At 43.7% G+C, this 27475-nt stretch overlaps 1 protein-coding gene across 1 annotated transcript in view; it reads right to left on the bottom strand.

Moving 5' to 3' along the window:
- The window catches only part of shank1 (SH3 and multiple ankyrin repeat domains 1), a 108010-nt gene that overhangs the window by 5037 nt on the left and 75498 nt on the right, over positions 1-27475 (bottom strand). The window contains exons 16-25 of the mRNA XM_085454920.1: positions 15145-15227; positions 14928-15052; positions 14237-14372; positions 13353-13433; positions 9753-9779; positions 9586-9642; positions 9256-9371; positions 7903-8026; positions 3775-7303; positions 1431-2321 (exon numbers count right to left, since the gene is read on the bottom strand). Coding sequence (XP_085311046.1) covers positions 1431-2321; positions 3775-7303; positions 7903-8026; positions 9256-9371; positions 9586-9642; positions 9753-9779; positions 13353-13433; positions 14237-14372; positions 14928-15052; positions 15145-15227 — 5169 coding nt within the window. The remainder of the gene's footprint in view (positions 1-1430; positions 2322-3774; positions 7304-7902; positions 8027-9255; positions 9372-9585; positions 9643-9752; positions 9780-13352; positions 13434-14236; positions 14373-14927; positions 15053-15144; positions 15228-27475) is intronic.

Here is a 27475-nt window from a genome sequence, read left to right as displayed (position 1 = left end):
ATCCTGAGGTAAGAGGGGTCATTCTAGGAACCCACCGGGTGTCCTCTGCTGACTTTGCAGGGCTTGCAGTGTAGCCAGCAGATATTTCTCCAAAGACTTCCTGTGCCACTAATTGATTAAAAATCCAAAGGATTATTTTTTTAAGGACTATGATAAGCAAAATGATGTTAAAGTGATGGTTAAAAGATTGCATTACAGCAGTCATTTGTTCTGAAAACTTTTTTACATGTATGCACCAAAGTCAGTTCACATATGATTGGTCAACAGAAGTCACACCACAAACAGGAAGTGGAAATCGCTCACCTACAGATGTCTAGACAGACAACCTGTCTAGACAGGGCTGACTAGTTTAAAGGGCTGACAACCTTTAAACTATAGTAACTGGCCCCATGTTACTTTTCCCCATGGTGTCCCCAATCACCACTATGTGTAGACTTGGAGATATATAACAAAATAAGAAAAATAACCCGAATAACAAGGAGTAATAACACAAAAATCTTTTATCTTTACCTAATTCCACTGATAATGAAAAAAGTAACATTGATGCAATGTCAGGTCAATTTATGTCTTGGCAAAAATCATTTTAAAAATACTGAAACTGCCATGTTATTTTTATCTTATGGAGCCCTGGAATTCCCAAAAGGTGAGCTTTTTATCTGCAAACAAGATCACTGAATTGTGGTGAATTAATTGTCTTGTGCATGCAGAAATTAATATGCTGCTCTAAAAGCTTAAGCTACCCTCAGCCACATTACAATGGGCAGAAATAAAATAGCGAAGTTTTATATTGACGAATATAATTTACAGTGAGTCTCTAACACTTTCAGATACACTATATTTGGTAGCTGTCCACATTTGAAGTTGTATGTATGTCAAGTTATCAAAGTAATAGCTTATGTATGCACAAATGAGAATAATTTAGTGCATATGAGTACGAAATTTTACGACATAGGACTTCAGTAGCATGTGGATTTTTTAAGGTAAGATAAGGAGAATGCTTATTATTGGGGCGATCGTGGCTCAAGAGTTGGCAGTTCATCTTGTAGCCCCAGCTTGGACAGTCTCAGTCGTTGTGTCCTTGGGCAAGACACTTCACCCACCGCCTACTGGTGATGGCCAGAGGGGCCGATGGCGCGATATGGCAGCCTCGCTTCTGTCAGTCTGCCCCAGGGCAGCTGTGGCTACAACTGTAGCTTGCCTCCACCAGTGTGTGAATGTGAGAGTGAATGAATAGTGGAATTGTAAAGCGCTTTGAGGTTCTCGAAAAGTGCTATATAAATGCAATCCATTATTATTATTATTATTATTATTATTAACATCGGGTGTAAGTGCTATAAGCACACATAGTACTGAATGGTATTAACCAGATAGAAATCGCATTTTAAAGGTGGCATTAAAGAGGCTTTACAGGTTGCACTTAGCAGCCATACCTGTCCATTACACTCCTCAGGGCTCGTTCTATATTCATGCGGTGACCCACTCGTGTCACACCCAAATCCAGATAGTCGTCCTTGGTCAGGGAGGGCAGGTGGGTGCCATCAATCTCATTATCCAGGAAACGCTCTCTGTGCTCCCCCAAGTTCAGGTATCCCAGCCAGTCTGCGACGTCATACTTGGTCCAGTAGGGCAGCGGCTTGGAGGCGAAGGGCTTTGTGGGAGAAGGGGGAGGTAAATGGGGGTAACTCAAGCAGGGAGGCGGAGGGAGAGGGTGTAGAGGTGGAGAAGAGGCCCCAGACAGGAAATGAGTTGGAGAAAGTGATCGAGAAACTACTAAGGTTGAGTTTGGAGGAGGCGGCGCGCCAGAGGGGGCAAACAGGGGAGGCGAAGGAGAGAAGTAGGGGTCTCCGAGAGGGTTCCCAGGTGATGGCGGAGTGACCGAACCGCGGAGATCATAGATGGCACTGTACAGAGGTGAGGTAGGGAGAAGTGGAAGGGATGATGGCCGTGGTGGGCCCATATTGGGTCTCTCTGAGGGTGAGATGAGGGGGCTGGGTGCTCGCCTTCGCTGGAGAATGTGTGATTCTGCTTTACGGGACTCACGACTGGGGATAAACTGGAATTCCAAGGCTTTGGTCCTGTAGACAGGTCTGTGTTTGGGAGAAGTAGGATAAGGGGAGTAAGATGTCGGTGACAGTGGGGAATGTGAACGTGGCGGCTGAGAAGTTGCTGGAGGCTGCGGAGATGGTGATCGTCCCCAGTTGGGGTACTGGGAGGCAGGGGTGGGAGACAGAGACAACGATGGCTGCGATAATGAGATCGGCGACGGCGACAGAGATCGAGCTGAGGGCGGGCTCAGAGCTGAGGCTGAGTCTTCTGAAAATCTGTGAGAAGAAAGAGAGAAATTATCACAGGGGAAAAACAGTGATGTAAAAAAAATTACAAACATACACACACTAAGGGAAACAGTGTCCAGCTATTTTAGACCGTGTGGAGTAAAGTGCAAAAAATTGATTTGAAGGTTAACATTTTTATATTTTTTCCTGTCACATTATCAAAGTTATCACAGCCATGAGTCCATGATAATGATAATATCACAATATTTACACAAAATTAATTCCTTAACCATAGTTTTACAGTATTTTACAGACAAAGGGCTTCAGCATGGTTTGGTATGTTGCATTCAAAATGAGAGTAAACAAAATAAGCAGAATGTATTTAAAACTTTTTAAAAGGCATTATAATATTCAAAATATTATTATATCTTGGTCAAATCATCACAACCTCCTAGCATTAACCAGGCTCCCAGTCACATCATTTAGATTAACCTCCCTCTTTATAAAGATTTCTTATAGAGATTTCTCTAGTTCTTCTTATAAAAGAACTGTGAGGCCACTAAATACCTGAGACTTCTCATTTCTGATTCTAACTTGTTTAGCACGTGGCTAAAATGCAACCTAATCCTATCCCCGGTGGACGTTAAGTGACAAAATAATAATTCCCTATATATTTGTAATGTTATATATGTAGTGTTCAGTGTGTAGACAAAACATCATCAAAGGAAATAGACCAACAAACTGCAGAGACTCAATCAGGTCAGCCACAACATGTGACACACCTTTGAGTCAAGCTGCGGGGCAAAGTAGTGTATTTTAACGGAGCTGCGAGTAGTAGAGGAGAAGCAGCAGCAAGAGTGGACAACAAACTGGTCATTAAAAAGAAAATAAAGTCCTCAAAAGCTTCACTCGGCAGTGTAACGGCTTAACTGAACCTATGCGAGTGACTCAGTGGGTTTGTTTTGGAACGTGAATATCTCCCATGTGAGAAAAGGAGCTGCAGGAACAGAGAAGCGTAGTAATCTCCCTACTTTAGTCAGCAGTAGTTAAAGCAGTTACTGAAAAGCAGGAAAGCTGTAATTAACCAAAACACAACTCTCTAATAATGACTGTCCTGGCATTGGATTGTTTTGTAATATTATTATGTGCACATTTTTATATTTATATATATATATTTTCATTTTTAATTATCACTGTCAAGACAGTATGCTGCAATATCCTTGATTAGAGATAGAAAACAAAATAGTGTGGAAGTGCTCTATTACCTGTTTCTGCTTCTGAGAGAAAAACATGGAAAAAGCCAGAGAAATAAGAGAGGTTTACACAGTATAGACACACTTACGCAAGACATAAACAGACAGTGCACAGTTTGAGGTTTTTTCCACAGAAGCTTGCACATCACAAGTGATGTATTCAGACATTGACAGAATGACAGTAACGAAAAATGAAGTTCATGCTTTGACGAGAAAACATAATGCAGTCAAGTTACGGCAAGCCGTACCTGTGTCTGCTCAGCTGTGTCTGGCTGCTCCAGCTGTCCTTGGTTCTTTGCTGCAGCTTGCTGCTCAGTTCATTGATGATGCTGGGCTTCATACTGGATGCGGGAGGGTAAATTTTCTTCCCCTCTAAAAGCGCCCCACGCTGGCTGCTCCCATCGCCAGACATCTGACTCTCTCCCCAAAGAGGCTTCATCTCAGGAGTGCGTGGCCGCTCAAAATATGGTGAAGTGGGACGTCCCAGATTCTGCATGTCCCTTACTCCATATCCGTCCTGGCCGCTTTCGTCCTCTGCCACTCCCTCCTCGATCTCATCCTCTTCCTGTTCATCTCGCCGCCTGTGGGAGTGGAAGGACGCGGGAGCAGTGCTGGTTTGTCTTTGTAGCTCCCCGGCACGACCTCCCTCTCTGAACCTGCTTGTTTTAGGGTAGGTGGATGCTGCTGCCGTAGCGTTCTGCATCTCAAAAGTCTGTCCATCCAGGTAGCTCATGTAAGACTCCAGAAAATCTCCTGCCCTCTCTGCATCCCTTCCCCCTCCCATCCGTCCTCCAGGTCCTCCTCTCTCCCCTCTATCTAGTCTGTCTCCCCTTAGAGCCAGGATGCTGTCCAGGTGGTGGTCACTGCTGCTGCGACTGTCCAGCTCTTCGATCCCAGAGTCCACCACAGTCTCCTGGGACTCTCCTTTCTTGGCGGTCGGGGGAAGACGGTGGTGCTCTCCTGGCCTTCGGCTTCCTGTGATTGCGGCAGAAGATGCTGAATGCGTGGTGTGTGTTCGCTCCTGGTAGAGCTGCGTGGAGGTGCTTGTTGTGGTGGCAGCGGTGGTGGTTGTAGCAGCACAGCTAGCGGTCGTGGCATGAGAGGCAGTGCCCCTTTGTGGGACAGTGGTGGCAGCAGTGGACGAGGGCGCTGGGGGACCACGGTAGGCTGGAGGAGGAGCAACAGTGTGAGGGGGAGGTGTTGGTGAAGAGCGCCCATGAGTGTGAGTGCTGTTGTAAAGATGGTGGGACATAGAAAAGGGTCTGTGGTAAGAGCCAGGAGGAGGTGGGGGTGAGACTGATGGTGGAGGTGGAGGGCCCGAGGTGGGCTGCAGAGTAGAGGGTGAGGGTGGAGGCTGTGGGTTGGGTGATGTTTGTGATGGGGAGGGAGCAGACTGAGTCAGGTTTGCCACCTCACTGTCATAAGATGTGAGACTAGAGGCGGTGGAGTCCCCGGCCTGAGGTGAGTGAAGGGGTGTATGAGCAGGAAACCCACTTATAAATTGTTCTTTTTGGGGGGGCGGAGGGGGCGGTGGTGGAGGAGGTGGGGGTGGTGGTGGAGGGGGCGGGACCTGCTGTTGGCGGGAGGTCAGGTTGCTGGAGAGCATTGCGCGTTGTGAGTATCCCGATATTCCCCTGTCGAAGCTGTTGGCGAACTCTAAAGGGGGCGGGAGTGGGTCTGCGTAGACAAATTCATCATCTGCATCGACTGAGGGGGCAGGGGGAGGGAGAACCATCAGCCCACTTCCCGTGCTCCCTGTAGTGCTCCTTGTCTGCTGAGCACTGGTAGGAGGAGGAGAGGGAGGTGTGAGGGATAGTATAGTGGCATCACTTTGACTTTCCATCCTGAGAAAAGTGGGCCTCCGCGGCTGCTGTGACTGAGCGGCCTGGTGGGCGGCGCTTTCAGCCGCTGCTGCATTAGCAGCTGCCTGTTCCACCCTCCTCATGTAGCACTCTCTCTCCTTGTCCCTCTCCCTTTCCCTGGACAGCTCCCTCTCCCTTTCTCTCTCCCTCGATCTCTCCCGCTCCCTCTCCTTGTAACTTGGCTGATACGGCTGAGACTGATAGTGGTGTGTGTGGACTGTTTTGTCCTCTGAAAAGCGAACTCTTAGCCCCTCACGGGCCCCTCCTCCTTCCCGCTCCCTCTCCCCACCGCCACCGTCCTCACTCCAAACTGTCCCAACTCCTCTGAGGATTCTGGGTGAGGGTGGCCGTCCGACAGTGGCTGTTGTGGCCGCCAGAGAAGAGGAGGTCACCAGGTACGAACTTGAAGACTGGGAGGCGGATGACACTGGTTGAGAGGTGACACTAGATGAAGGAAACACCACGCTCGACATTTGGCGGGTAAAGTGATGCTCCGCTCCCCTCCTTAACCTGCTGTCATCTCTCAGAGCACGCTCTCTGGCAGCTAGGGCAAGGCCTAGTGGCGATGTGGGGTCAAGAGCCTTTCCTGTTAGAGGGTGGATGAAGGTGGTGGTAGTAGCGGGTGCTGGCTGCCTGCCTGCTGCTGTGTATAAATCAGTAGGCACAGACTTGGGCTGATAGTCCAGAGCAGATGAAGAGTACTCAGGTAAGCCAAAAGCAGGAGGCATACTGCGAGTATGATGGATGAAAGTATCCCCAGAGAACATGCCCTCATCAATGGACTTGGACGGGCGCAGCCTCGTTGATGAACTTTCAGCCTGTGTGTTAAGCGGTTGCTGTGATACCTGAGTCCGTGTTACTCCTCCTATTCCATCGCTCACTCCTCCGAGGCTCACATCCTCCTCAGCAGACATGAACAAGGAGGCACTCTTTCTGCGGGCTTCGTGAAACCGCTCCCTGTCTCGCCGAGCTGCGCCCACAATGGCGGCCCCAAACTGGCTGGTAAAGTCCAGATTATCCTGGGCTCGAATAGAAGGCAAGGATGGAGGTGGGGGTGCTGGAATGGATGGTGGAGCAGGGGGCTGTGGAGCAGGGGTGGAGGGTGGAGGACCATGCGGTGTTTTGGATTCATCTGCCTCCCCTGATGCTGGAACATCAGCCTCCACGCTGCTGCCCTGGCTGCTCCGCCCACTGCTGCTGGTTGAGGGGGCCTTAACGATGATGGTGGGAATAGGAATGGAGCTTTTCTCCATGGAGCCTTTGCCCCCCAGCGTGCCCTGGCCCATACGCAGGTCCTCCACTTTAGACTGCTTTACCAATGGACCCTTACCTCGCCGCGCCCCTCCTTTAGGACCACCTGCTCCAGCGCCAGCTGCACTGCGGTCTGCACGCTGGGGTTGACTCTGAGTAGTCTGTTGTTGCTGAGGCATTACAGTGGCAATGCTAGACGGGGGGACAGCAGTGCTGTATCCTCTCCTAAGACCAGCTGCCTTGGCCCCTGCACCAGCCCCTACGCCAGCTCCAACAGGCTCCCCAGTGTAGGCAACCTTCCGCGAAGCAGTCCTGCTTTGAGCAGTGTGGGCAGCTGCGTGTGCATACGGGGTTGTGTGGTCCACCGCTCCAGCACTGGGGCCTGTGCTGGCACCACCAGTCCTCTCCCTGCCTCCATGAGTGAAGTGTAATGCCTGGGAGTAGGGCTGGTAGTGTGCAGAGGTGGATGTGGACTGGGACACGGAGACAGAGGGCTGCTGCGATGTTTTTGTTCTCCAACCGAGTGGCGGAGCAGAGGAGAACGGTGGATCCGGTGGGGCTGTGGTGGGAGGAGGGGGGATGTCATCTGGGCCAGGCACCGACAAACTCCGGGCAAACTTCATGGCTGGAGGATGGAGGAACTGCTTCTCCTCCTCAGGCACCCCTACATAAAAGGAAAAAATAGGGATGAATTGGGGTTTAACTATGAGCATATAAGAAATAAGAAAAAAAGAAAGGGGGGGGGTGTGTTAAATGTACAAAGGTAGAGAACAAGAGAAGCTGAGAGTAATATATGAGAGTGTCTGTCTAAATCTGCCTGCCCAAGCACCTGCCAGCAAGTCTGTCCTCAAATCTTATGTTTGTTAGTATATAATTCAGTTAGTGCTACATATTCCACAAGCACTAGCAATTAGTAAGCGAAGCACAGCAGCATTTTTGATGTGGATCACAAGAGAGCACATGAATATTTCTGAGGGAACCTTAGCAAAGCCTTACTAAGCAACACACCCATAAAATAACCCATCAGAGGGAAAGAAAAATGTAGGTTACCAGCACTACTTCAGCACTACCAGCACTGTTAGAAATAGTATAAGACAAACAAATATCTTTTTTTTCTACAGATAAAATGCACAGAGTTTAGAGCCACAGACAGGACATTTTTGGCTACAGACAAACAGGTCAGCACAGCACAGACCTCTACTGGCCCAGAGGACAGACGGACAGGTGGACAGAGGGGCAGACGGAAAAAACAGACAGCCTCACCGATGGATTTTTGCCGCAGCATACCGTGCGGTGGGCCATGACCTGAGGTGTATTGTCCACGGTCGTAGCCTAGGCCCAACCCCGATGACATCACCCCCATCCCGGACTGATCCCCGTAGTTTGGCTGAAATGATAAAAATCAAAAGCCTGAGAGTCATGAGACGCACATGTATATAACACTGCATGGGAACAACAATAGATGAGACTAAAACAAGTCTGCAAATAGTTTCTTGTTTTGTTCTTCTTCACCGGTACAGCACTTGTTCACTTAGCAATATTTGTATGATTTTAAAGGTACTTTGTGTAATCATCCTCAGCAGAATTTGTCTTAACTTTCGCCACCAGGTGGCAGCATTCTACTGCTCATTGTTGCAAATAAAATTTAAGATGTGCTGCTATTCTTTTCACAATTTCTCTTTAGCTACAGCCATTTTTTCAAGGTTCTTTTCCTTTTGCCAGGACTTGCCATATATTGTTATGTTAATTTTATTATAAATTGTAAAACTTGTTGTGAGCAGTTTCATGTAGGAACTATTTTCTTTGAACATTTATTGCCATCTGCTTTGTTTATAATAGTTGTGCACCAATGGTTGGTTAGTAGATTTTCATCGTAGGACCATGTTTAGATTATAGCAGTAACATTTATAGACAAAAGTAAATACTACTTCTGGCTACTTTCGGCTTAGTCATAGTATGACCAAGATTGTCAAAGAAGACTTCATTTTTTATTCAATATGATGCATAATGAGTGACTAAGACCATAAAGTCATCAGCAATTGGTTTATATGAGGTTTCTAGTCTATCCTAAAGACTTGTATATTATAGGAAGTCTTTTGTCAATTACAGCTATCGCCATCTTGTGGTCGTTAGATAGAATGCAGGTTTAGACACTTCTGTATTGTTTTAATTTTTCCAATGTGGAAGAATGTCTATACTTGTGACAAAGACCTTCTTTCCCCATAGGCCTATATGTCCATTCTAACAGGCATTGGCCACTCAATTATTTGTTTTGTTTGTTTGTTTTTTAGCTTAGTTAGTTTATTTATTTATTTTTTTCAGCCCTAAAGCTTCTTTTATAAGCATAGTTTAACTGGTAATGTATTGATAGCATTTTTTTACGAGATTAAGCATTGTTTTAAGTGACCTGATAATACTGAGAAAGGCCAACTGACCACACTTTACCGCGCTATTATCTAAAACTACTTCTATCATATTTTTCTTTGAAATTTTATCCCACATATTTTTATCTCATTTTATGGTAGCCATGTTGGCACATACACACAAACACACACAAACACACACACACACACACATCTCTGAACACTCGTAAATTTACTGCAGCACAATACACACCTCATTGCCATAGAAACTTCTTCCCCTGTCCCTTTTTGGCCCCTGTCCCCGTGTCCCCGGCGCCTCATTGGTGCTGATTGTCTGCTGAGCTGCTGCAAGAATTTCATCGAGTTTATCTGAGAGAAGAAAAAAGGGGGAAAGAGACAGACAGAGAGAAGCAGAAAGAAAGAGAGCAAGAGAGACAAAGGAACATACGACAATGAAACAGAAAAATGGACAGCAACAAAATGAAGGGAACAATGTGCAGGAAGGGCCACACTTGACAAAGGTGGATGAGAAAGAGAGGAAGAGGTTCAGGAAACATCCGCTGAAAGACACGAGGTTTCTTACTCAAAGCCATCTGATAGACTGTCCTCTTCTTCTCGGTAACTTGTGAGGATTCGAATTCTATAGGAAGAAACGCAGGACAAGCTCGGTAAGACACTGCGTGGTGAGTGCCAAGTCATTTTGGACAGACATAAATACAATGCCTTAAACGGGAGTGCACCAGAGCATACCTGATTTTTTTTTCCAAGGGGTAGCAGCTGGAAGGAGGACAAAAGGAGACTTAAGTTTTGGCAGGATTGAAAGTGCAATAGCGTTGTTAATGTGAATACTAATCATATTCCCCAGAGCCCGACAAACTGAGTCACCTCTCCAAGCTTTTTCGATCTTCGATGTAAAACAACGTGCATCACACCCACGCTTTAGGACGGCTAAAGCATGCACACTAGTGTTACAGTAAATATGCTGTACACACATACAATATGCTCTGACCAACACACACACTATTGGAAGCAGACTGAAGCCAACTCCCACCTCTCTCCACTGTGAAATGGTTAAGATCCCGTCAGCAGGGGAGTGAGGACAAAGGAGACAAAGAAAAGCAGAGTTAGTGGTTAACCGAGTGAACAGGCAGGAGGAAAGTCGAGGAATTAAAGGTGACCCTTAGCATTCGCTGGTTTGAGTGAGTTTGTGTATGTGTATGCGTGTGTGTGTGTGTGTGGGGGGGGGGGGGGGTGCTCATCTGCGCTACTCATACTCGAGCAGTTATATTTCATAATGTGTGGTTTATTGAGCTTGATTAAACAGCAATTAAATCTAATGCACAATGGTTAAACCAGCTATGAAGGGTTTCTGTGCTTGTGTTTGTTTCATCTCTCACAAAATCTACACTGCACACATCTTTTCAAAATAAGCCATATTTTTATTGAAACAAGTGTCCAAACATATTTAAACAAAGCTTGAATGTAATTACTGTCAAGAAAACAACAATTTGTTGAATAAAGTGCACCGCAGGATCACTCTGGTTTTAATGCCCTTGTTATCTTGCAGCATGACTTCTAGCTGAACCGGGACACTGCACCAATGACAGGGGTGAGATAGTTTAATAAGCATCACAGCTAAATGAATTCTAATGCATTAGAGTAAGCATATGGCAGCGGCTGACATGGCTTCATCACACATTGTGCTCCTCTCACCTTGATTTAGTAGAGGAGGCACAAGCAACCAGATTCAAGTGCAAATGAAGAAACCAGATCTCAACTTTGGTTATTAAAGGACGAATGCACTTTATATTGAGTCAGACTTTAGATAAAGAGAGATTAGATTTACATGCTAAGCATCGCCATGGAGTATAGTGAACAGCACCCATGGGAGACTACTGTAACCCCAAAGATGGCGGTTGTCCCACCTCTGCCCTTAGAATAAGCCAATAAAATAGTCGAACTGGGACTCAACTATGATATTCATTTTGTTATACTGACACATGCAGACAGCAGAGGTTCACGGCAGATTTAGTTGCCTCGCATAAGGTAAAGCTCCTTGTTATCAAAGCAAAGATGTCGTAAATGCACTTTTTGACATTGTTCTTGGCTTACTATATCTATAACTTGAGTGCTCTGCTGTTGGTGAAGTCATAATATCGTGCAACTTTTCTACAGAAGTATAATATTCTGGGGCAAAGTTTTCAAGCCTGAATCTAAACTTCTTTTTTTCATCAAATTTCATGCAGTTTTTATGTCCCAGTGGCCAATGGTGTTATAGTTATGGATACATTCTCACTTAATTAGTACAGGAGTTTCAGAATAGTTGCCCAGAGACATTTAAAAAACCACTCCAAAGTGGAAAGACTTTCTTCTGCCCTGGCTGGGCACGAAGTTTTCAGGCCAAAAACCCGGTATGATCATATGATAACAGTATATAAGGCTTGACAGATTTTTCTTGTTTTAAATTAACACATAAATAGATAATATCGATGCAGATACCTTGTTAGGAATTGTGAAAAAGATATACAATAGAGTGGTTACAAATTATGCAGCATATGCTTGTATGTTTCTTAAGCTTAGTTTGGCTCCTCCCTCATTCATAAGGGGTCGCCACATTTGGTAGCTCAGCATATTTTTATACAGAATCCACTTCCTGATGCAACCCCAAATGGATTTGGAGTTGCATCAGGAAGGGAATCCTTCACTTGCTAGGTGAACAGTACTAAAAGCAACAATATTAATATGACTATTATTGTGTGTGCATTAAGACTTTTGTTGCTTGGAGTGAAACTGTAAGGATCAGATCATACATACAGTGTTACTGGTAGGATTGAGGAGTCTATAGTGAGCATTGGGACAGTAGGAAAGTGGGTTAAGGGGTTTAGGAAACCTGCACTTGTGTGTCAGACTGGGTGCTCATGCTTTGGGTGGTCAGGTGAGATCACACCACAAAAACAGGGCAGGTGAGGGGGGGAGATGGGGGCGGAATTAAGCAAAAGCCTAATCTCTACACTCAGGTTCATCAAGTCTGATCCTGATTTGGACAAGACTAGAATAATAAGAAGAACAAGCTACTTGAAAATGATTAAACTGGACGCCCCAGAGGGGGCATCTCCTGCCAGGATGAAACCAGGGATCTTTTGCATGTTAGGTAAAACCACTAAAACAAGCCCAGATATTTTTTTGACACTGGCCCCTGGAGAGTGTATATGCAGCGACATCATGTAGAAGAGTGTGTATAGCTCTGGATAGCACATATGGGTCAACAATGCAAGGAGCTCAAGAGTTTATAAAAACAGATCTGAGACTACCTAACAAAGCCTAGCTGATCATTCTACTTATTCTCATGTCATCAGCTCTCATATATTATTAGCCGTTAACTGGGCATGCTCAGAACCAGAGCGTTTTAAGTGCTTGGAAGATATAACCCAATCAGCAGTAAAATACTGGCCAGCGTTCTGATCAGCAACTCTCCTCCCACTATTTTGCCTCAAATAGAGATGGCATAGCCACACATAATGCAGTCACCATAGCAACAGACCTGGAACAAAGTTTTTTTTTTCTTTCTTTCAATTTTTTTTTTTTCAAAAATTACTCATCTCAATAATTTTATCCTTGGTGTGATTTTCTTCCAAATCAATAACAGAGATTTTCAACAAAAAAATAAATTAATTAAAAAATGGAGTGGCTATTTTGCAACTTTCTCACAGATGTATTAAGACCAGACACCTCGCTCTGATGCATGTAGCACCCGCAAACTCTGTTCAGGTGATACCTTTGCAGTTTCAGTGTTACCTTGGCGACAAATGCTTGCTGAGTGTCAGCATGAGTGCGAGCAGAGGGGCTGGTAGGCTACTCTGTGGGTGCTGGGGTTAAGTGGGCGGGGCCAGGGAGCAGTAAGGGGTGCAAGGGGTAAGAGGCAAGAGAAGCGGGCAGTGAGAGAGGGATCACAGGGTAGATGGCGACACTCGTTTTGGGTGGGGTTACCTGTAGTGGGGGTGCTGGAAGTGACAGTGTGGAACCTCTGAAAGAACAGTGAAATGCATTGAGACTGTCATCCATGGCGGCAGCCAATCTTCTTTCCTGCTAGTTTCTATCACTGAATAAGTGCGCTCTCTCCTCACTACTGTCTTGCCATCTAAATTTAGCCCTTGCTCAACTCTCCTTCACACTTACAGCATCTTTAACAACCCCCAACTCTGGTTTCACACTGTCCTATCATTCAACACCACCTCAATCTGTTTCTACCCAGTACAGCACCCCGCTTCTTTGTCTACATCTTCCTAGCTCCCCTTACTTGTTTCAATTCATCTCTTTTAAAAAAAACAGTGGTTTAAACTAGTTTCTTACCCATCTCCTCCAATTCTGACGTCATTGATTTGGACCGCAGGGCAATAGCTGGAGTGCTCAGCCTTTTACTCTGCTGGGGGACTGGAGGAGAGTGAAGAGAAAAGGAAGCAGTGGTCAGTCAAGCTGTTCACGAACAAGGTTCAATTAAGACCAGAATTCATCAACAGCAGCCAACACCAACGTGTTCTCATCCCGTATACTGCCGTCCCGTCAGATGCCGCTGGCATCACTGAGATATCCACAAGATGTCCTTTGGCACTGGTTATGATGGTTGAGTGCCAATTTAGGGAGCCAGCATATGATTCAAGCCTGCACAGGAAAATTATACAAACACTTTTAGAGAGTGTTTTTAAAGGTGAGACCACAGTTTTTGTCCATTCAGATGATGGCAGTTTGTGCTGCATCACAGTTTTTCAACCATCTGTGGGGTGTCTGGTAGGGCTGGTTATTTAGTCAGATTTTAACCACAATTAGGACTTTGACTTCCTACAGTAAAAAAAACCCAAAATAATCTAAAGATGAACTAAAACTCATTTGTAGTTGAACCGTGTTTCCCATCTGGGAGCTTTCACTTGTTGGTTGGTTTAGGCACAGAAAACTTCTCGGTTAGCTCTGTTAGACTGTGCCTTTGCTTTAAATATACTTCTTCAAACATTAACCCTGCAAATTGACAAATGATGCCTACACAGTGATTAAACATGGCTCTGCGAGAGCTGGAAGTGAGAGAGTTATCTATGCATTATGATAGACCTGTGTGCCACAGCAAAGGACATCTTGCGCAGTCGTCTGTAAGTGTCAAATAGTGACATTTTGTCAATGTCAAATTTGACACCCTAGGAATGAGAACAGGATGGCACTCCAGGAAGAAGAAAGCAGACTCTTACTTTTCTTCCTTGAACCCTCCTCCATGTCAGGGTTGCGGGTTACCATTACAACCTTGACCATGAGGCTGTTACCACCCTGCCGGATCATGTTGACGACCTGCCGGTGACCAACTTTCACCACATTCTGACCGTTGACCTGGGGCACAACACAGGTGTAGATATTTCTTTCTTTTAAGAAAATTCATTTTTATAACTTTCCCCTTCATTTACAGCATGTCAATGAACCAGATGGTTGACAACGTTAAGCACTTGTAGTTTAGAGTTTCTACACATCACTATTTATAAAAATTGTTCTTTGTTAGCTTTGGCTCACAAGGAATTGTTTCAAACTTTTTGTTTTTTGCTACTCTTGATTCTGTGTGATGTCAATGAAAGTTGGCTTAAAGGAAGAGGAAAACTGATGATCTGCACCAAAGCTTAGTAAAAGACAAATAATGACCTTTTTATTTAACTATAGAGCTACTTTAGCAAACTACAGAATAAAAATACAAACCAGGAAATGGGCAGAAGTAGTCTACTGTAATGTCTTTTTATTCACACTCACACTTGTCTAGATTGCTTCTCCTCATCTGCTGATTTTCATGGTGATTCAGTTGCAGATATAGCATTTTAATCAAGTTTTCTGACTTTGGAAATCAGATTCACTGGTAAATAATGACTATAATAAATAATAAATAATGATAATCACTACCTCTATTAGGAAATCCCCCATCCTGAGACCGGCTCTCCAGGCCACACCTCCCTCATCCACTGACTCCAAGTACTGCAGGGCAGGGAAGGCCGGGGTGGGGGTAAACTCTTCGATAGGAGTCTGAGCTGAAGATGGTGTGACAATATGAGATTGCATTAGCACTGCGTGTAAGATACTGTATTTTCAGTAAGGTTTTGTGAGCGTGCTCATGTCTTACCTTTTGCACCTCTTAGGACAAAGCCAAAACCCTCGCTATCTTTTTTCTGCAGAAGCACTGTCTTCTCCTTGATTATATAGTCACTACCAGAGAGGAGACAGAGGAGACACAGAGTATGATGGTTAGACACGTGCTGTACATCATTGCTCATTCACGATGATGGTTGGAAAAGCACATCACATCAACCTTTTTTCAACTATACCACTCCAGTCCAGTCTTCACGATTCCAACTTCCCCCCTGCGGTTACATCACCTGAAACTCCTATCAGCTGTGTATGGGTGTGAAACAGGTGCTCTGTATGAGGTTATACTTCAGCTTAGATTTTTTTGATATTATTAATATCTGCTCAAGAATTTGTTTTCAAATGAAATTATATCATAGCATCCTATTTATGTTTTTAAAGTCTAACATCCAGAAAAGTCCACCTCCAAGACTTCAGAGTTTGTCATTCATTATATTTCCAAGGTAGCTATAAAAGGGGCTTAAAATTATAGCAGATCTAATATAAAGCCTAATGTGACTGGCATTTTATATACTCTGAAATATGTTGCTCCTGAAAACATTAGAGAGGGATCAAAGGTAAAGGTTTATTCCTGGAATATTGTAGTTCCAGCCTAAAACTAGTTAATCTTAGCCAAACTTTAACCACCTTTAAATTGCAATCTATGCCAGTACAAGTACAGTGATGACTTAGAATCGTGTCTTTTTGCGCTTCACTTTCGTGTATGCTTTTTGACAGCGAGCATGGAGCCAGTTTTTACCAGAACCTCAGTCAGAGATGCTATATACAGTTCTATGGCGCTGCTTGTTGCCTCAGCAACAGCTAGAACTGGACGCAGGGAAATTTGGGTAGGTCCACACCAGAGCCAAGCTATGTAATGGTAAACTATTAGTCACTGACAGCAGAGAACAGGCACTGCATGCTCACAGGTGCGGCTCATATAGTATAGTATATTTTCTGTTCTGTGCTGTGGCACAGATGGAGTGTAAGCAGCCTGAGGTGTGATAGAAGTGCATTTACTGAAGTTCAAGTATAACAGCATTTCCTTTTAAACTTACTCTTTACAGTTATGGTTACAGAAACTCTCTCAACACCATGTATGTCCAAAGACAACACACAGAAAACAAAGTTATGCTTAAGCTAACTAATAGCTCTAAGGCCAGCTTACACTGGATAGGCTAACATACAAAAACACACAAAACAAAGAGCAATTCAGAATCACCAATGTGCCCAACACAAGAGAAAGGCCACCCAGAAAGATCCCAGCAGGTTCGAACCCAGAGCCTCCTGGTATGAGGTAACTACACAAGTACATAAAAGGACTTTTATTCACAGTCATTGCATTTCAGTGTTTGTCTTTATATTTACTTTGTGATGACAAAGATACGATGATTTATCAGCCAGCAGTGCTGAACACACAATACTCCAAAATTTTAATATATAATCACCGGACATTTTTCTCGACGAGTACTTTTTTCCCTTCTGATACTTCCTGGTAGGGCTGCCACGATTAGTCGACTAGTCACGATTATGTCGACTATTAAAATCGTCGACGACTAATTTAATAGTCGACGCATCGTTTGAAGCTTTGTAAGATCACAAAGGACGCAGGAATGAGTACCGGTAGTAGGATTTAAGAGTGTAATAACGGACTGAAACAGAAGATGGCAGCACTGCATGTACAAGGATGCCAGCTGCCGTTAAACCCCGAAGAAGAAGAAGCTGTGTCCCAGAATTCATAGCGCAGTTGTCAACAATGGCAGCAGCTAGTTAGTTTTAACTTTACTCTTATTATTCTTTCTGGGGCACAAAATAAACGTTTAACATATTTTCAGGCTTGAATGTAGCTGTGTAAACCTCAAATATCTGCTCAGTTTATCAAGACACCGCATATTTTCAAAAGCGCTCCGACGTTTTCGGAGACGTCTGTTACCCACTAGCTCGTTAGCTAGGCGGGGGCAAGGCTAACTAGAGCCGTGAGAACACCGGACTCCCGGCAAATCGTTTTCAAACCCACCGCCGTCTTTCGCTAGTCAGGTTAAACATATATATAAGTCACTTAGATAACTTAAAAATGTTATTGTTTGGCTTTCTTTAGTATTTTATTTGTTCCTGAGTAAATCGGTTTGGCTGAGATTAAAGTTATAGTTTTTGCACAGCTAAAACTGTCAAGCAGACAGCTGATTGTCAGAAGTGTGAGACGCTGGAGAATATACTCCGGTGTCTTGTTATATTTTAGAAAGCAAGGAGTTTATTAAACTTCACCGAAATAATCTGCAAATTTCATTAAAAATTAATAAACTACCATCTTGTCTTTATTTTTAGTTAGCACAAACACTTCAAGCTGTAAGCTAATGATAGTTATATAAGACCAGATGCTGCTGGTGCAATAAGCTGTACGCTGTACGTCCAATGGATGATGATCTGATTAGTCGACTAATCGCAAAAATAATCGGTGACTAGTCGACTATCAAAATAATCGTTTGTGGCAGCCCTACTTCCTGGTTATTAAAACCTTGGCTGTTTTCTTTATAATGGTTTATGTAGACAATATAATCACTTCTTACATCACTGAACACAGTGGTTCACAACATGAAGGGCAAGCAAATTTAGATACTACATATTTGTGCATTATATTTTCATAACCAGACGCTTTTGTTGTCCTGTTAGCACAGAGGTCAGACATATGAGACAATCTAAGGTCCACCACAACCTCAGAGGTATGCAAAGCTTGTTGTTATGAATGAAAAGGCCATACAAGCAACCGCTCAGTCACCAAGTGAGTCAGAGAGGTATATACATAAAACACGTTTCAGCTGTAACATACTGTAACCACTTGCTGATAATCCCACCGTGCACCAAAATAGTCCCAACCCACTCCATCTGTTCATCCCGCTCTCTTTTTCTCTTTACTGGCTTTTTCCTTATTTTACATTTTTCCATCCTGACGGCCTTTCCATAAAGCTCTCAATATTGGCTTCTTGCCCTTGTTCTCCAAACTTCTAATCATACAGTAACTTTTTTTTCTAATCACATTTCCCCCTCTTGATCTTTTTCTCTCAGTCCATTGAGTGCATGGTACTCTACAAGCTGTGAGAGCCTCTCTATCTGTGCCAAGGCTGTGTCTCTTTGTTATTCTCATCCGTTTCTGTCCATTTCTGCTACCCAGCACAGATCTCAAATGAAGGACCAAGTTAATGACTTTGCACGCAACACGGCAATAGGCATAATTACCAAAAAAATAAGGTAGGAATGAGCAGTAGCAAAAATCGCATTCATCCATAGAATTGCACAGCGTAGCACATTTTCTATAAAATATGACCTGTCAGAACTGTTAAATGCACACAGACATCAGACTGACGCTGGGTTAACCTGCTCTGTCTCGACATACAACATAAGCAACAAGTCATTGACTTATGTGCAGGTAACTTATTTCTTTACTGAAAAGGTTTATAGTCAAAAGGTGGTTTTTATTTCATCTGCAGTCCTTTATATTAAGTGGCATGGCTGTAATCTTCAAAAGCAGCAGCTGCAGTGAGACCAGAGAACAGAAGAGAGGAGGCACTGATGACAACAGATGTGATTACAGCAATGATAAGGAGAAGCAGTGGAGAGGGTTGCAAAGTGGCTTGCAGACGTTAAAGCAGCTTAAATATGGCATCTTTACAAATGGCCAAAAAATAAATGACTGATCACAAAGTTTTCATAGATTTGTTCAAGTTTTAGAAGAGAGGTAACACTACAGAAAAAGATCCTTCAAGAAGTGTTACATCTATGATATACCCCTATGAATAAGCTCTGAAAGTTGAGGCTTTTATTTCTGAAAACAAATGATGCATTATGAGTGCCCAAACCCAGAGCTATTAATCAATCAGTATTTGGGAATATAAAAAAATAAAAATAAAATAAATAAAAATAAAAAATGCAGAGAAATGTGGAATATTGTATCAAAAGTTTAAGAACCAAACAGTTTAAATTATTTACATTTTTAATTAAAAGTTAGTCAGTGGAAGATGAGTGCGATCAAAAGTCACTTACTTAGTTTATCGACATGTGACTTCTTTGGACATCAATAAAAAAACCTGCCCATTTAAAAGCTACTGCAAATGCAGCCTAATTTTACTCATCTTTGGAATCTTTCACCATGCTGGTCAACAAACTGCTCAAGCAAGTTTTATTATTCAGATAATTACCAATCAGTTGTACACAAGGAATTTGGTTCAGTGTCCCAATGACAGAAGCCAGCCATGAACACTTGTTGTTAGCAGTCTGGTCATGTTAGAGAATTACAGAAAAATCTTAACATTATTTCCAAGTTATGTGTGCTTGTCAAACCTGTGAGCGGATTTAATTAAACGTATCCCTGATTAAATCTCCACTTTTCTTTTCTTTTTTTAGTTTTTGGAGATTGTTTTCTTCTCAAGTTGATACCTGAACACAACACAGGTTTCAGACTGTGAGCTTCTGCCGTCTCATTTAATGAGGAGGAAGAGGTTCAGGCGCTCAGATACACCTCTGTGCACTGCATCGCTCAGAGGATCCAGCCACTGACCCAGGACACAGTGTTGTCATCAGAACGCGATTGAGCTGGACAATGCAGCACAGTGTAGAGTGTGTCTCATGCTGCATAGGTAGGAAGCCAAGGCATTAAACAGGTTTGGCCAAGCAGGCTTCCATAGAGGTGTCAGAGAGAAGCTGGAACTTGTAATGCATGGTGCATCCTTAAAACTCCCTCACCATGCGCTGTTTCCTTTCTGTCGGCAGTCCCCCCTTTTTTATCTCTCTCACACACGGACACATGTACGTACATTCTGGTAAACATACAGAAACACGCCACACAGCAAACAGGACACAAGAACATATACAATCAACCAGCCAATATGGGGGGACGGGGGGTAATTTGCTTGCCATTTACCTTTTTTTTTTTTGTCTTAGATGGACAGCAGCAAACATGCCATCCATCTATCCAGAGCGCGCACACACATACAAACACACAGACATTGGCATGCATGCACGCAAACAAACACGCTATCAATCTGCACGTCAGTAAAAGCAGCAAGCGTCACTTCTCCCGGTGCAGCATTGCAAGAGAACAGTTGAGAGAACAGAGAGCGATTCAAAGCAGAGAGAAAGAAGATGACACACACATGTTCATACAGCGAAACACAGAACGACTGCACTGCTCATACACCGGGCTGTGCAGCAGCAGCACTCGTCCGTCTTCACACACATGCATCACACACACTCACACTCAGGCACGCTGAATCACAAACATCTGTCTGCAGGCATGCTTTGTAACATCTGTCAGTCTATCTAATCGATCCTGCCCTGCCATCCATGATGTCCACATGCATGCATCCCTCCCTCTGCCCCTCCATCTCCTCCCCCCCGGCAACTGGAGGAAGAGGGGGGAAAAGAGAGGCAGGAAGCAGAGGGTAGGGGGGGTATAAAAAGCCATGGCAGGTACCTGTAAATGAACCAGACGCTCCTATTCACAGGGCCGAGCGATGGCCAGGAAGAAGAGAGGGAGAGGGAGAGGGAGAGATCCTCCTCGCTGCATGCCCCCATCGCCATTTCCTCCCCTCCCTCTCCTCCTCCTCCTTCTCCTGCTCCTTCTCCTTCTCGTCTTCCAGCGAGACAGTAGAGAGCGCGAGCCGCGAGAGAGGAGGAGAAGGAGAGGAGGAGGAAGAGGAGGAGAGAGAAATGGAAGAAGGGAAAGGGAGAGGGAGAGGGCCGAGCACTCCCAGCCCCTTCATACTTAAGACAGAGAGAGAGGAGGAATGGGAGAGAGAGTGAGGGATGGAGATGGTTCGCTGTGACTGCGACACAGAGCGAGAGAGAGAGAGAGAGGGAGAGAAAAGAGAAGGAGGGGGAGAGGAAGGAGAATAAGGTGGCTTAAAAAGAGAAAGGGAGAGAGAGAGAGAAAGAGAGAACTGAGGGCATTTAGGAAGAGAGCGAGAAAAAGAGGTGATTGGGTTTCTCCGCGGGGGGGGGGGGGGGGGGGGGGGGGGCTTCATGCACACACAAACACACACATACAGTCCAGGCATGGCAGCATTCATGCAGTTAACTCACACACAGCCCCCAAAAACACGTACACACTCTTCCCCTCACTCCTCCACTTCCTATAGTTTATATGTATAGTATTCACTCTGCCTATTTATCACTGTCATGATTTCCCATTCATAAAAATGGATGTGACTCTGATAAGTCTGCTATCGAGGGAATGACAGAGGCCTCTCACATTACTGAAAAAGGTATTACCATTGTTAGACACAATATGAAAAGATAAGGCAAATTAAATTATCTAACATTACACAATTTTTTTAAAATGTAAAGAATCCACTTGGCTTGTGTGTGTAATAAAAATAAATCTGAGTTTGTACAGTTTGTCCTGGAGCCTCTTCTGCTGTCCTCCTGCTGTTATTGACCCCGCATGCCTATAAATCACACTTAACTAACCTCACCCACCCCCTGTTTTTTTTCTTCTTCTATTCTTTGCTGCCTCTAACATGCACACACACACATACCTCACATAAACCATGCACACACTCAAACATGCGTCGCCCCCCCCTCCTCCTCACATTTGCTGTAAACGAAGCATGAATGAGAGGGTCTTGCAAACGGGGGTGGGTGGGCATCGATGCAGACAGGAAGCGGAGAGAGGACAGAGAAACAGCTGGTGGATGAGTGGCGGAAGAAGGAAGAGGAAGAGGAGGAGGAGGAGGGGGAGAGAAAGAGAGAGGAGAGGTACAGATTCTCCCAAATAGGCACTCACATCATCTCTTAGTCAGAGGCTCCGTCCACGTATGTCGTAGTTGTTATGCCGTCTTACCCTCCCTCCCTCCCTCCTTCCTTCTCTCCCTTCTCTCCCTTCTCTCTCTCTCTCTCTCTCTCTCTCTATCTACGTTTGCTCAATCCCTTTCTCTCTCATCCTCTTGCCTCCCTCCTGCATCCAAGGACGATCACAGCTCTTATCCTCTCTTTTCTCGCATGCCTGCCCATTTGTTACTCTCCGTGCATGTCAGGCCATACCACTGTGAATTTGTGTGTATAATATGTGTGTCCATGCATGTGTGATGAGGGAGAGAGAGAGAGAGGAAGAGAGGGGGAGAGGTGGGGCAGGAAGCAAATGTTGACAGAAGGTCCACATGATCATGTGTTTTTGTTTTTCAGCCTGTCAGTCTGTCCTCTGTTATCCTGTGTGTGTGTGTATGTGTGTGTGCAGTTTATCTACAGCAAAGCATGTTCTTAACAAGACATGACAAACCACCACAAGAGCGTTTAACGGGATGTTCTCTGTGCGCCGCTCGTCCTTATTTGACCCGCTGTTGGCCCAAAAGACGAGTCTCATGTACAGATTGTGTGCAGTTGCTCAGCGCATCTGTGATAATGACACTGAGAGCTAATGATCTGCCAGTTTAGCTTTCATCTCTTTCACTGAGAGCCCAAGTGTAGGGGCTTTTAAAGATTTTAAAGCCAGTTTAAAGTTAAGCATGTAGCAAAGGCAGCCTAAATACAGTAGCAGAGTTAATAAAAATGCTTTAAAACAATACACAAGTTGCTATATGCACTTGGGCTCATGTGCAGATTCAGATATATGCAGTGTCTTCTCATGTTAAGGAAATCCTTTTGAAAGAATGGGATGGCTGAGTGAGCTCAACTCACTCTTCTTGCTTGTCTTTCTGTACAGCCTGAGAGAGGCTGAGTTTGGGTCCAGATGGACGTCTGGATCTGGATTATATTGAGAACATCAACATGATGTCTCCCAGTTGTTCTTATTTCAGTATGATATGTAAAATGTTCAGTTTTTCCACTTTTACATTTAATCAAACAAATCAATGAATCTAAACTGACCTCTGATACAAATTTTAATTACAATCCAGATATCGTAACAATCCTGCAAAACAGACAAATAAACAAGTGCCCAAACGAATCATATACCTGACGTGATTATGTGCAAAAACCTTTTAATCACTTTGAGAAAACATAAACACATTCACCAAAGTCAACAACGAATGAACAAATTTACACAGGTGTTTTCAGCAGACACCGACAACAAAGTAATTATTAAAAATTTAATGTAGCTAGTTTATGGTAGTATTTAAAAAAATATTACAATTAAAAGAATTTACTTTTTCCTTCTTTCTTTCAAATTTTGCCTGTTGCTGAATTTCATTGCCACGCCACACTATCTGGTTGCGACATTGCTGCTAGTCTCTTCCTGTGTGCACGCTTCTTTAATTAATTGGATGCAGCTCATTACAGAGCAGCAATGACGCTGCTGAAAATATGTGTGCTGTGATGATGATGGTAGCAATCAAATGTTCACACATTTCTTGTTTTGACTGTGCTAAATTTGGATATTGAAGATCGTTATACCAAGGTCCAAAACGAAAAAAAACAAAAGATACATGTGGAATTATTTAGAGGAATTTAGGAATATATATATCAAAAGTTGAGTGGCATCGGAGATATACACATTTCTCATTCGTCACCGAGATTTTTTGATCTTGATCACATAAATTAATGCGTTTAAACACCACTTTGCCTTTACTCATTATTATTATTTTTGATCTCAGTCTTCTTACTCGGTCTTGTCTCCCTTCTGTCACCCCCACCCGGTCACAACAGACAGCTGCCCCTTCCTGATCCTGGCTCTGCTGGAGGTTTCCTGTTAAAAGTGAGTTTTTTCTTCCCACTGTCACCAAGTGCTTGCTCATAGAGGGCCCTTTCATTGTTATTGTAGGGTCTTTACCTTAAAATATAAAACAGCAACTGTTTTTGTGATTTGGCACTTTATAAATAAAACTAAATTGAACTTGATCTTTTTACTATAACTATCATACCTTAAAACTGAGGGAAAGCTTTATGCTTTGACTGGTTCAATTCAATTCAATTCAATTTTATTTATATAGCACCAAATCACAACAACAGTCGCCTTAAGGCGCTTTATATTGTAAGGGAGACCCAATGATAATGCATACAGAGAAAAACCCAACAATCATATGACCCCCTATGTGCAAGCACTTTGGCGACAGTGGGAAGGAAAAACTCCCTTTTAACAGGAAGAAAGAACCAGGCTCAGGGAGGGGCGGCCATCTGCTGCGACCGGTTGGGGTGAGAGAAGGAAGACAGGATAGAAGACATGCTGTAGAAGAGAGACAGAGATTAATAACAGGTATGATTCAATGCAGAGAGGTCTATTAACACATAATGAGTGAGAAAGGTGACTGAAAAGGAAAAACTCAATGCATCATGGGAATCCCCCAGCATCCTATACCTATTGCAGGATTCAGGGTCACCTGGTCCAGCCCTAACTACATGCTTTAGCAAAAAGGAAAGTTTTAAGCCTAATCTTAAAAGTAGAGATAGTGTCTGTTTCCCGAATCCAAACTGGAAGCTGGTTCCACAGAAGAGGGGCCTGAAAAGCCTGCAGTGCGAGAGCGAAGTGCTCTAATGGGGTGATATGGTACTACTGGTGGGTTTAGGATGGCAGGTTTTGCTACAGTGGCACAGTTTATCTCATTCTGTCCAAGTCAGGCTACGAAGAATATCCAGGTTTCAACAGGAGAATTGACAGACATAAAGATGGAGTTACAAAGATGTGTCTAAGAGATGAGCCAGTATGTTGAAAAGGAATATCATTCCAATTTGCAAAGCTAGCCTCAGACATTCCAGTCCGCAAAACAAATCCTGTATTAGAGAAAGTAAAGCTTTTGAAAACTTTACAAAGAGAGAATTTACTTCAAAGTCAGTACAAATAATTCAAGTTGTTGTTTGTTTCTTTTGGTCAGAGTGGGGCAAAAATAGAAACTCATCCATTCAAAATTACTTCTCTAGCACACAACTTCTTCGACTTTTTATTGCCAGCCCGAGCTATACAAGAGGCAAAATGTCCATTTTTTAAAGACAAAGAATTTATCAGTGAAATTTCTTTGGAAGAGAAAAATTTAACTATTCGACCAATCAGCCAGTTAACTGTCAATAAATTCCAGCTGATGTTGGCTAAAAAGTAAATGTCAGCGTCATAAACAAGATGCTGTCTCGCTTTGGTCATTCCAATCAGGATGAAGAAACTTAAAGTAAGCCAAAGGGTAAACTTTTTCCTCCTCAGACCTCCTGTTGCTTCCATAAAACACAGTTCATGTCTCTTGCCACCTATTTGTGAACACGAAATTCCTGTCTTCCTTTGTCCGAGCACTTCTTCCCCCTCGATAACTCTCCGCTCCCATTTGAGTGCCCTTCACTGTCTGACCTCCAGATGGAGACACCACAGGGAGGAGAGGGTGATAGAAAGAAAATTAAAAAGTACAGGGGGGTTAGCAATGCAGTGATAAATAGAAAGCGAAGGAGGGATGCAGAGATGGTCAGGAGACACGGCCAAATATAGAGGGATATAAGGAGGAATAGGTGCGATATTACATGTAGTGATAAAGGCTGTGAAAGTGGGCCCATGTGAGGGCGGCTCTGAGTCAGCCATGCCTGCCTGCCTGGCCAAACCAGCATCTCTGCTACAACGCGCCTTTAATTATCCATGATGTGTGTGTGCTATAGAGTGTGTGTGTGTGTGTGTACAAACATATGTGTTTGAGTTTGCACTGCTGAGTGTGTCGCTTCCATGAAATGTCACTGTTGATGAAAAGCCAGTTAATAATAAATGATAACGTGCGTATGCGAGAGAAGCACAGTCAGAGCAAATGTAGGCCTTTTGGTTAAAGTTGAGGAATCAAGACGAATAATGATGAGTGTGAAAATGATAGAAGAGGCATGGCTTCACATAAATAATGAATAATCTAACTGATAATAGCTTTATTTAAACGTCTTTGTTGAGTACGAGTTCTGGACACTGAAAAGAGTTTGCCTGAAACCAATTCACCGTGATGCTGTGACACACAGTGAATGACGAGTTAATGGGAAGACGTTGGTTTCAGACTTGTGCTTTTACAGACCAGAATATTACACTAGTGGGAGCCTCGAAGGCTAGAAAATCACGCCCTTTGCAAAAAACTGCACTTCCTCTAATGGCCACTTGAGGGCGGCTCCAAAAGGGAGTCCCCATAGACTCCCCTGTTAAAAAGCTAAACTTTACAGCAGCAGTCCCCAACCCCAGTACCAGTCCGTGAGTCGTTTGGTACCGGGCTGTGAGAGTTGAGGCTCGGGTGTGAAATTTATGGTTTTCAGGGTTTTCATCGGTTTTTATCGTTATTTTTTATAGTTTTTATCATTAACTCGGTTTCCCTGGGTCTTTTCTGTGTGTTATGAATAAATCTTCTTTTGTTGGTACCGGTACTGGTTTTATTTTGTTGTATTTATCCAAAAAACCTTAAAGGCTGGGGGCTAGGCTTAAAGTTAGTGTGCTGAACAAGGAAGCTATAGCTAATAGAAAGACCTAACCTCCACCAATATGAGTCACTAAACTGGATCTTTCCACCTTCTATTTTAGGATTGGTTTACTGTTTGCCACAGCTTATCAAAGATATTTATCTCCAGTTTTGGTAAGTGAAATTCATTTTTTTTATATTAGTCTGTTACTTAGTTACTCACTGATTAGCACCCATATACTAGGGCCTGCTCAACAAGCCTCCTGGCATTCCCTCGTTTAAATATCATCACTTCAGGGTCCAAAAAGCAACTTAGAAGCATGCAAAAGGCTAAAGTTTGGGGATTAAAAAATGGTCACAAACCAGTTACTGATTACTGATATCCAGTCTACAAGTATGCACGGGGCAGGGTGAGGTAACTGACTGAAATATCCACAGTTTCAACTCAACTCAGGCGAGTTGTTGCATCTGTGAAGGTGCCCTTTAAGAACGAACACTGAGTAAAAGCGGATGCTGATTAAGTCACAGTGGGTGGATGACTAGCTCTATTAACGCAGAAAAGTACAATAATCTTCTGTCAAAAGTTAAAGATCTCAGCTGTTGTTCTGAGATTATTTCTGGCCGGTCCCACAGAACATTAATACATATGCATTACTTCAGCTTGCGTGGTCATCGGGGGCAGTAATGATCATCTGGTGATTTCATAACTCCGGTCAACACAAAGAAATTTCAGATGTATTAGTCACCGAAGTGCACTAAAAGCACCAACAAGTTCAGCCCACCCTGAAATCTGCAACCTAGCAAAGCAGCTCTGCAGCTTGGAGGCAAAAAGCAGACATCAAAAAGACGAAGCTTACTCTAAAATCCTGATATGACACAAATTTACCTCTCAGCACAGGTTAAATTCAGCAAAACCTGCTAGTCAAAACACAACTGGTACACCTCTGCCTGGAGGATAACTTCAGCAGCAGGCAGATCAGCTTCTAGACTGGAGGCAGCGAACCG

The sequence above is a fragment of the Copadichromis virginalis genome, linkage group LG4, assembly GCF_057382275.1.
Source record: "Copadichromis virginalis isolate Kocher_CV1m ecotype Utaka linkage group LG4, C_Virginalis_male_GT1.1, whole genome shotgun sequence".
NCBI classification, from domain to species: domain Eukaryota; kingdom Metazoa; phylum Chordata; class Actinopteri; order Cichliformes; family Cichlidae; genus Copadichromis; species Copadichromis virginalis.
The sequence above is the reverse complement of the archived record's forward strand: the minus strand, read 5'-3'. Positions and strand labels throughout refer to the sequence as shown.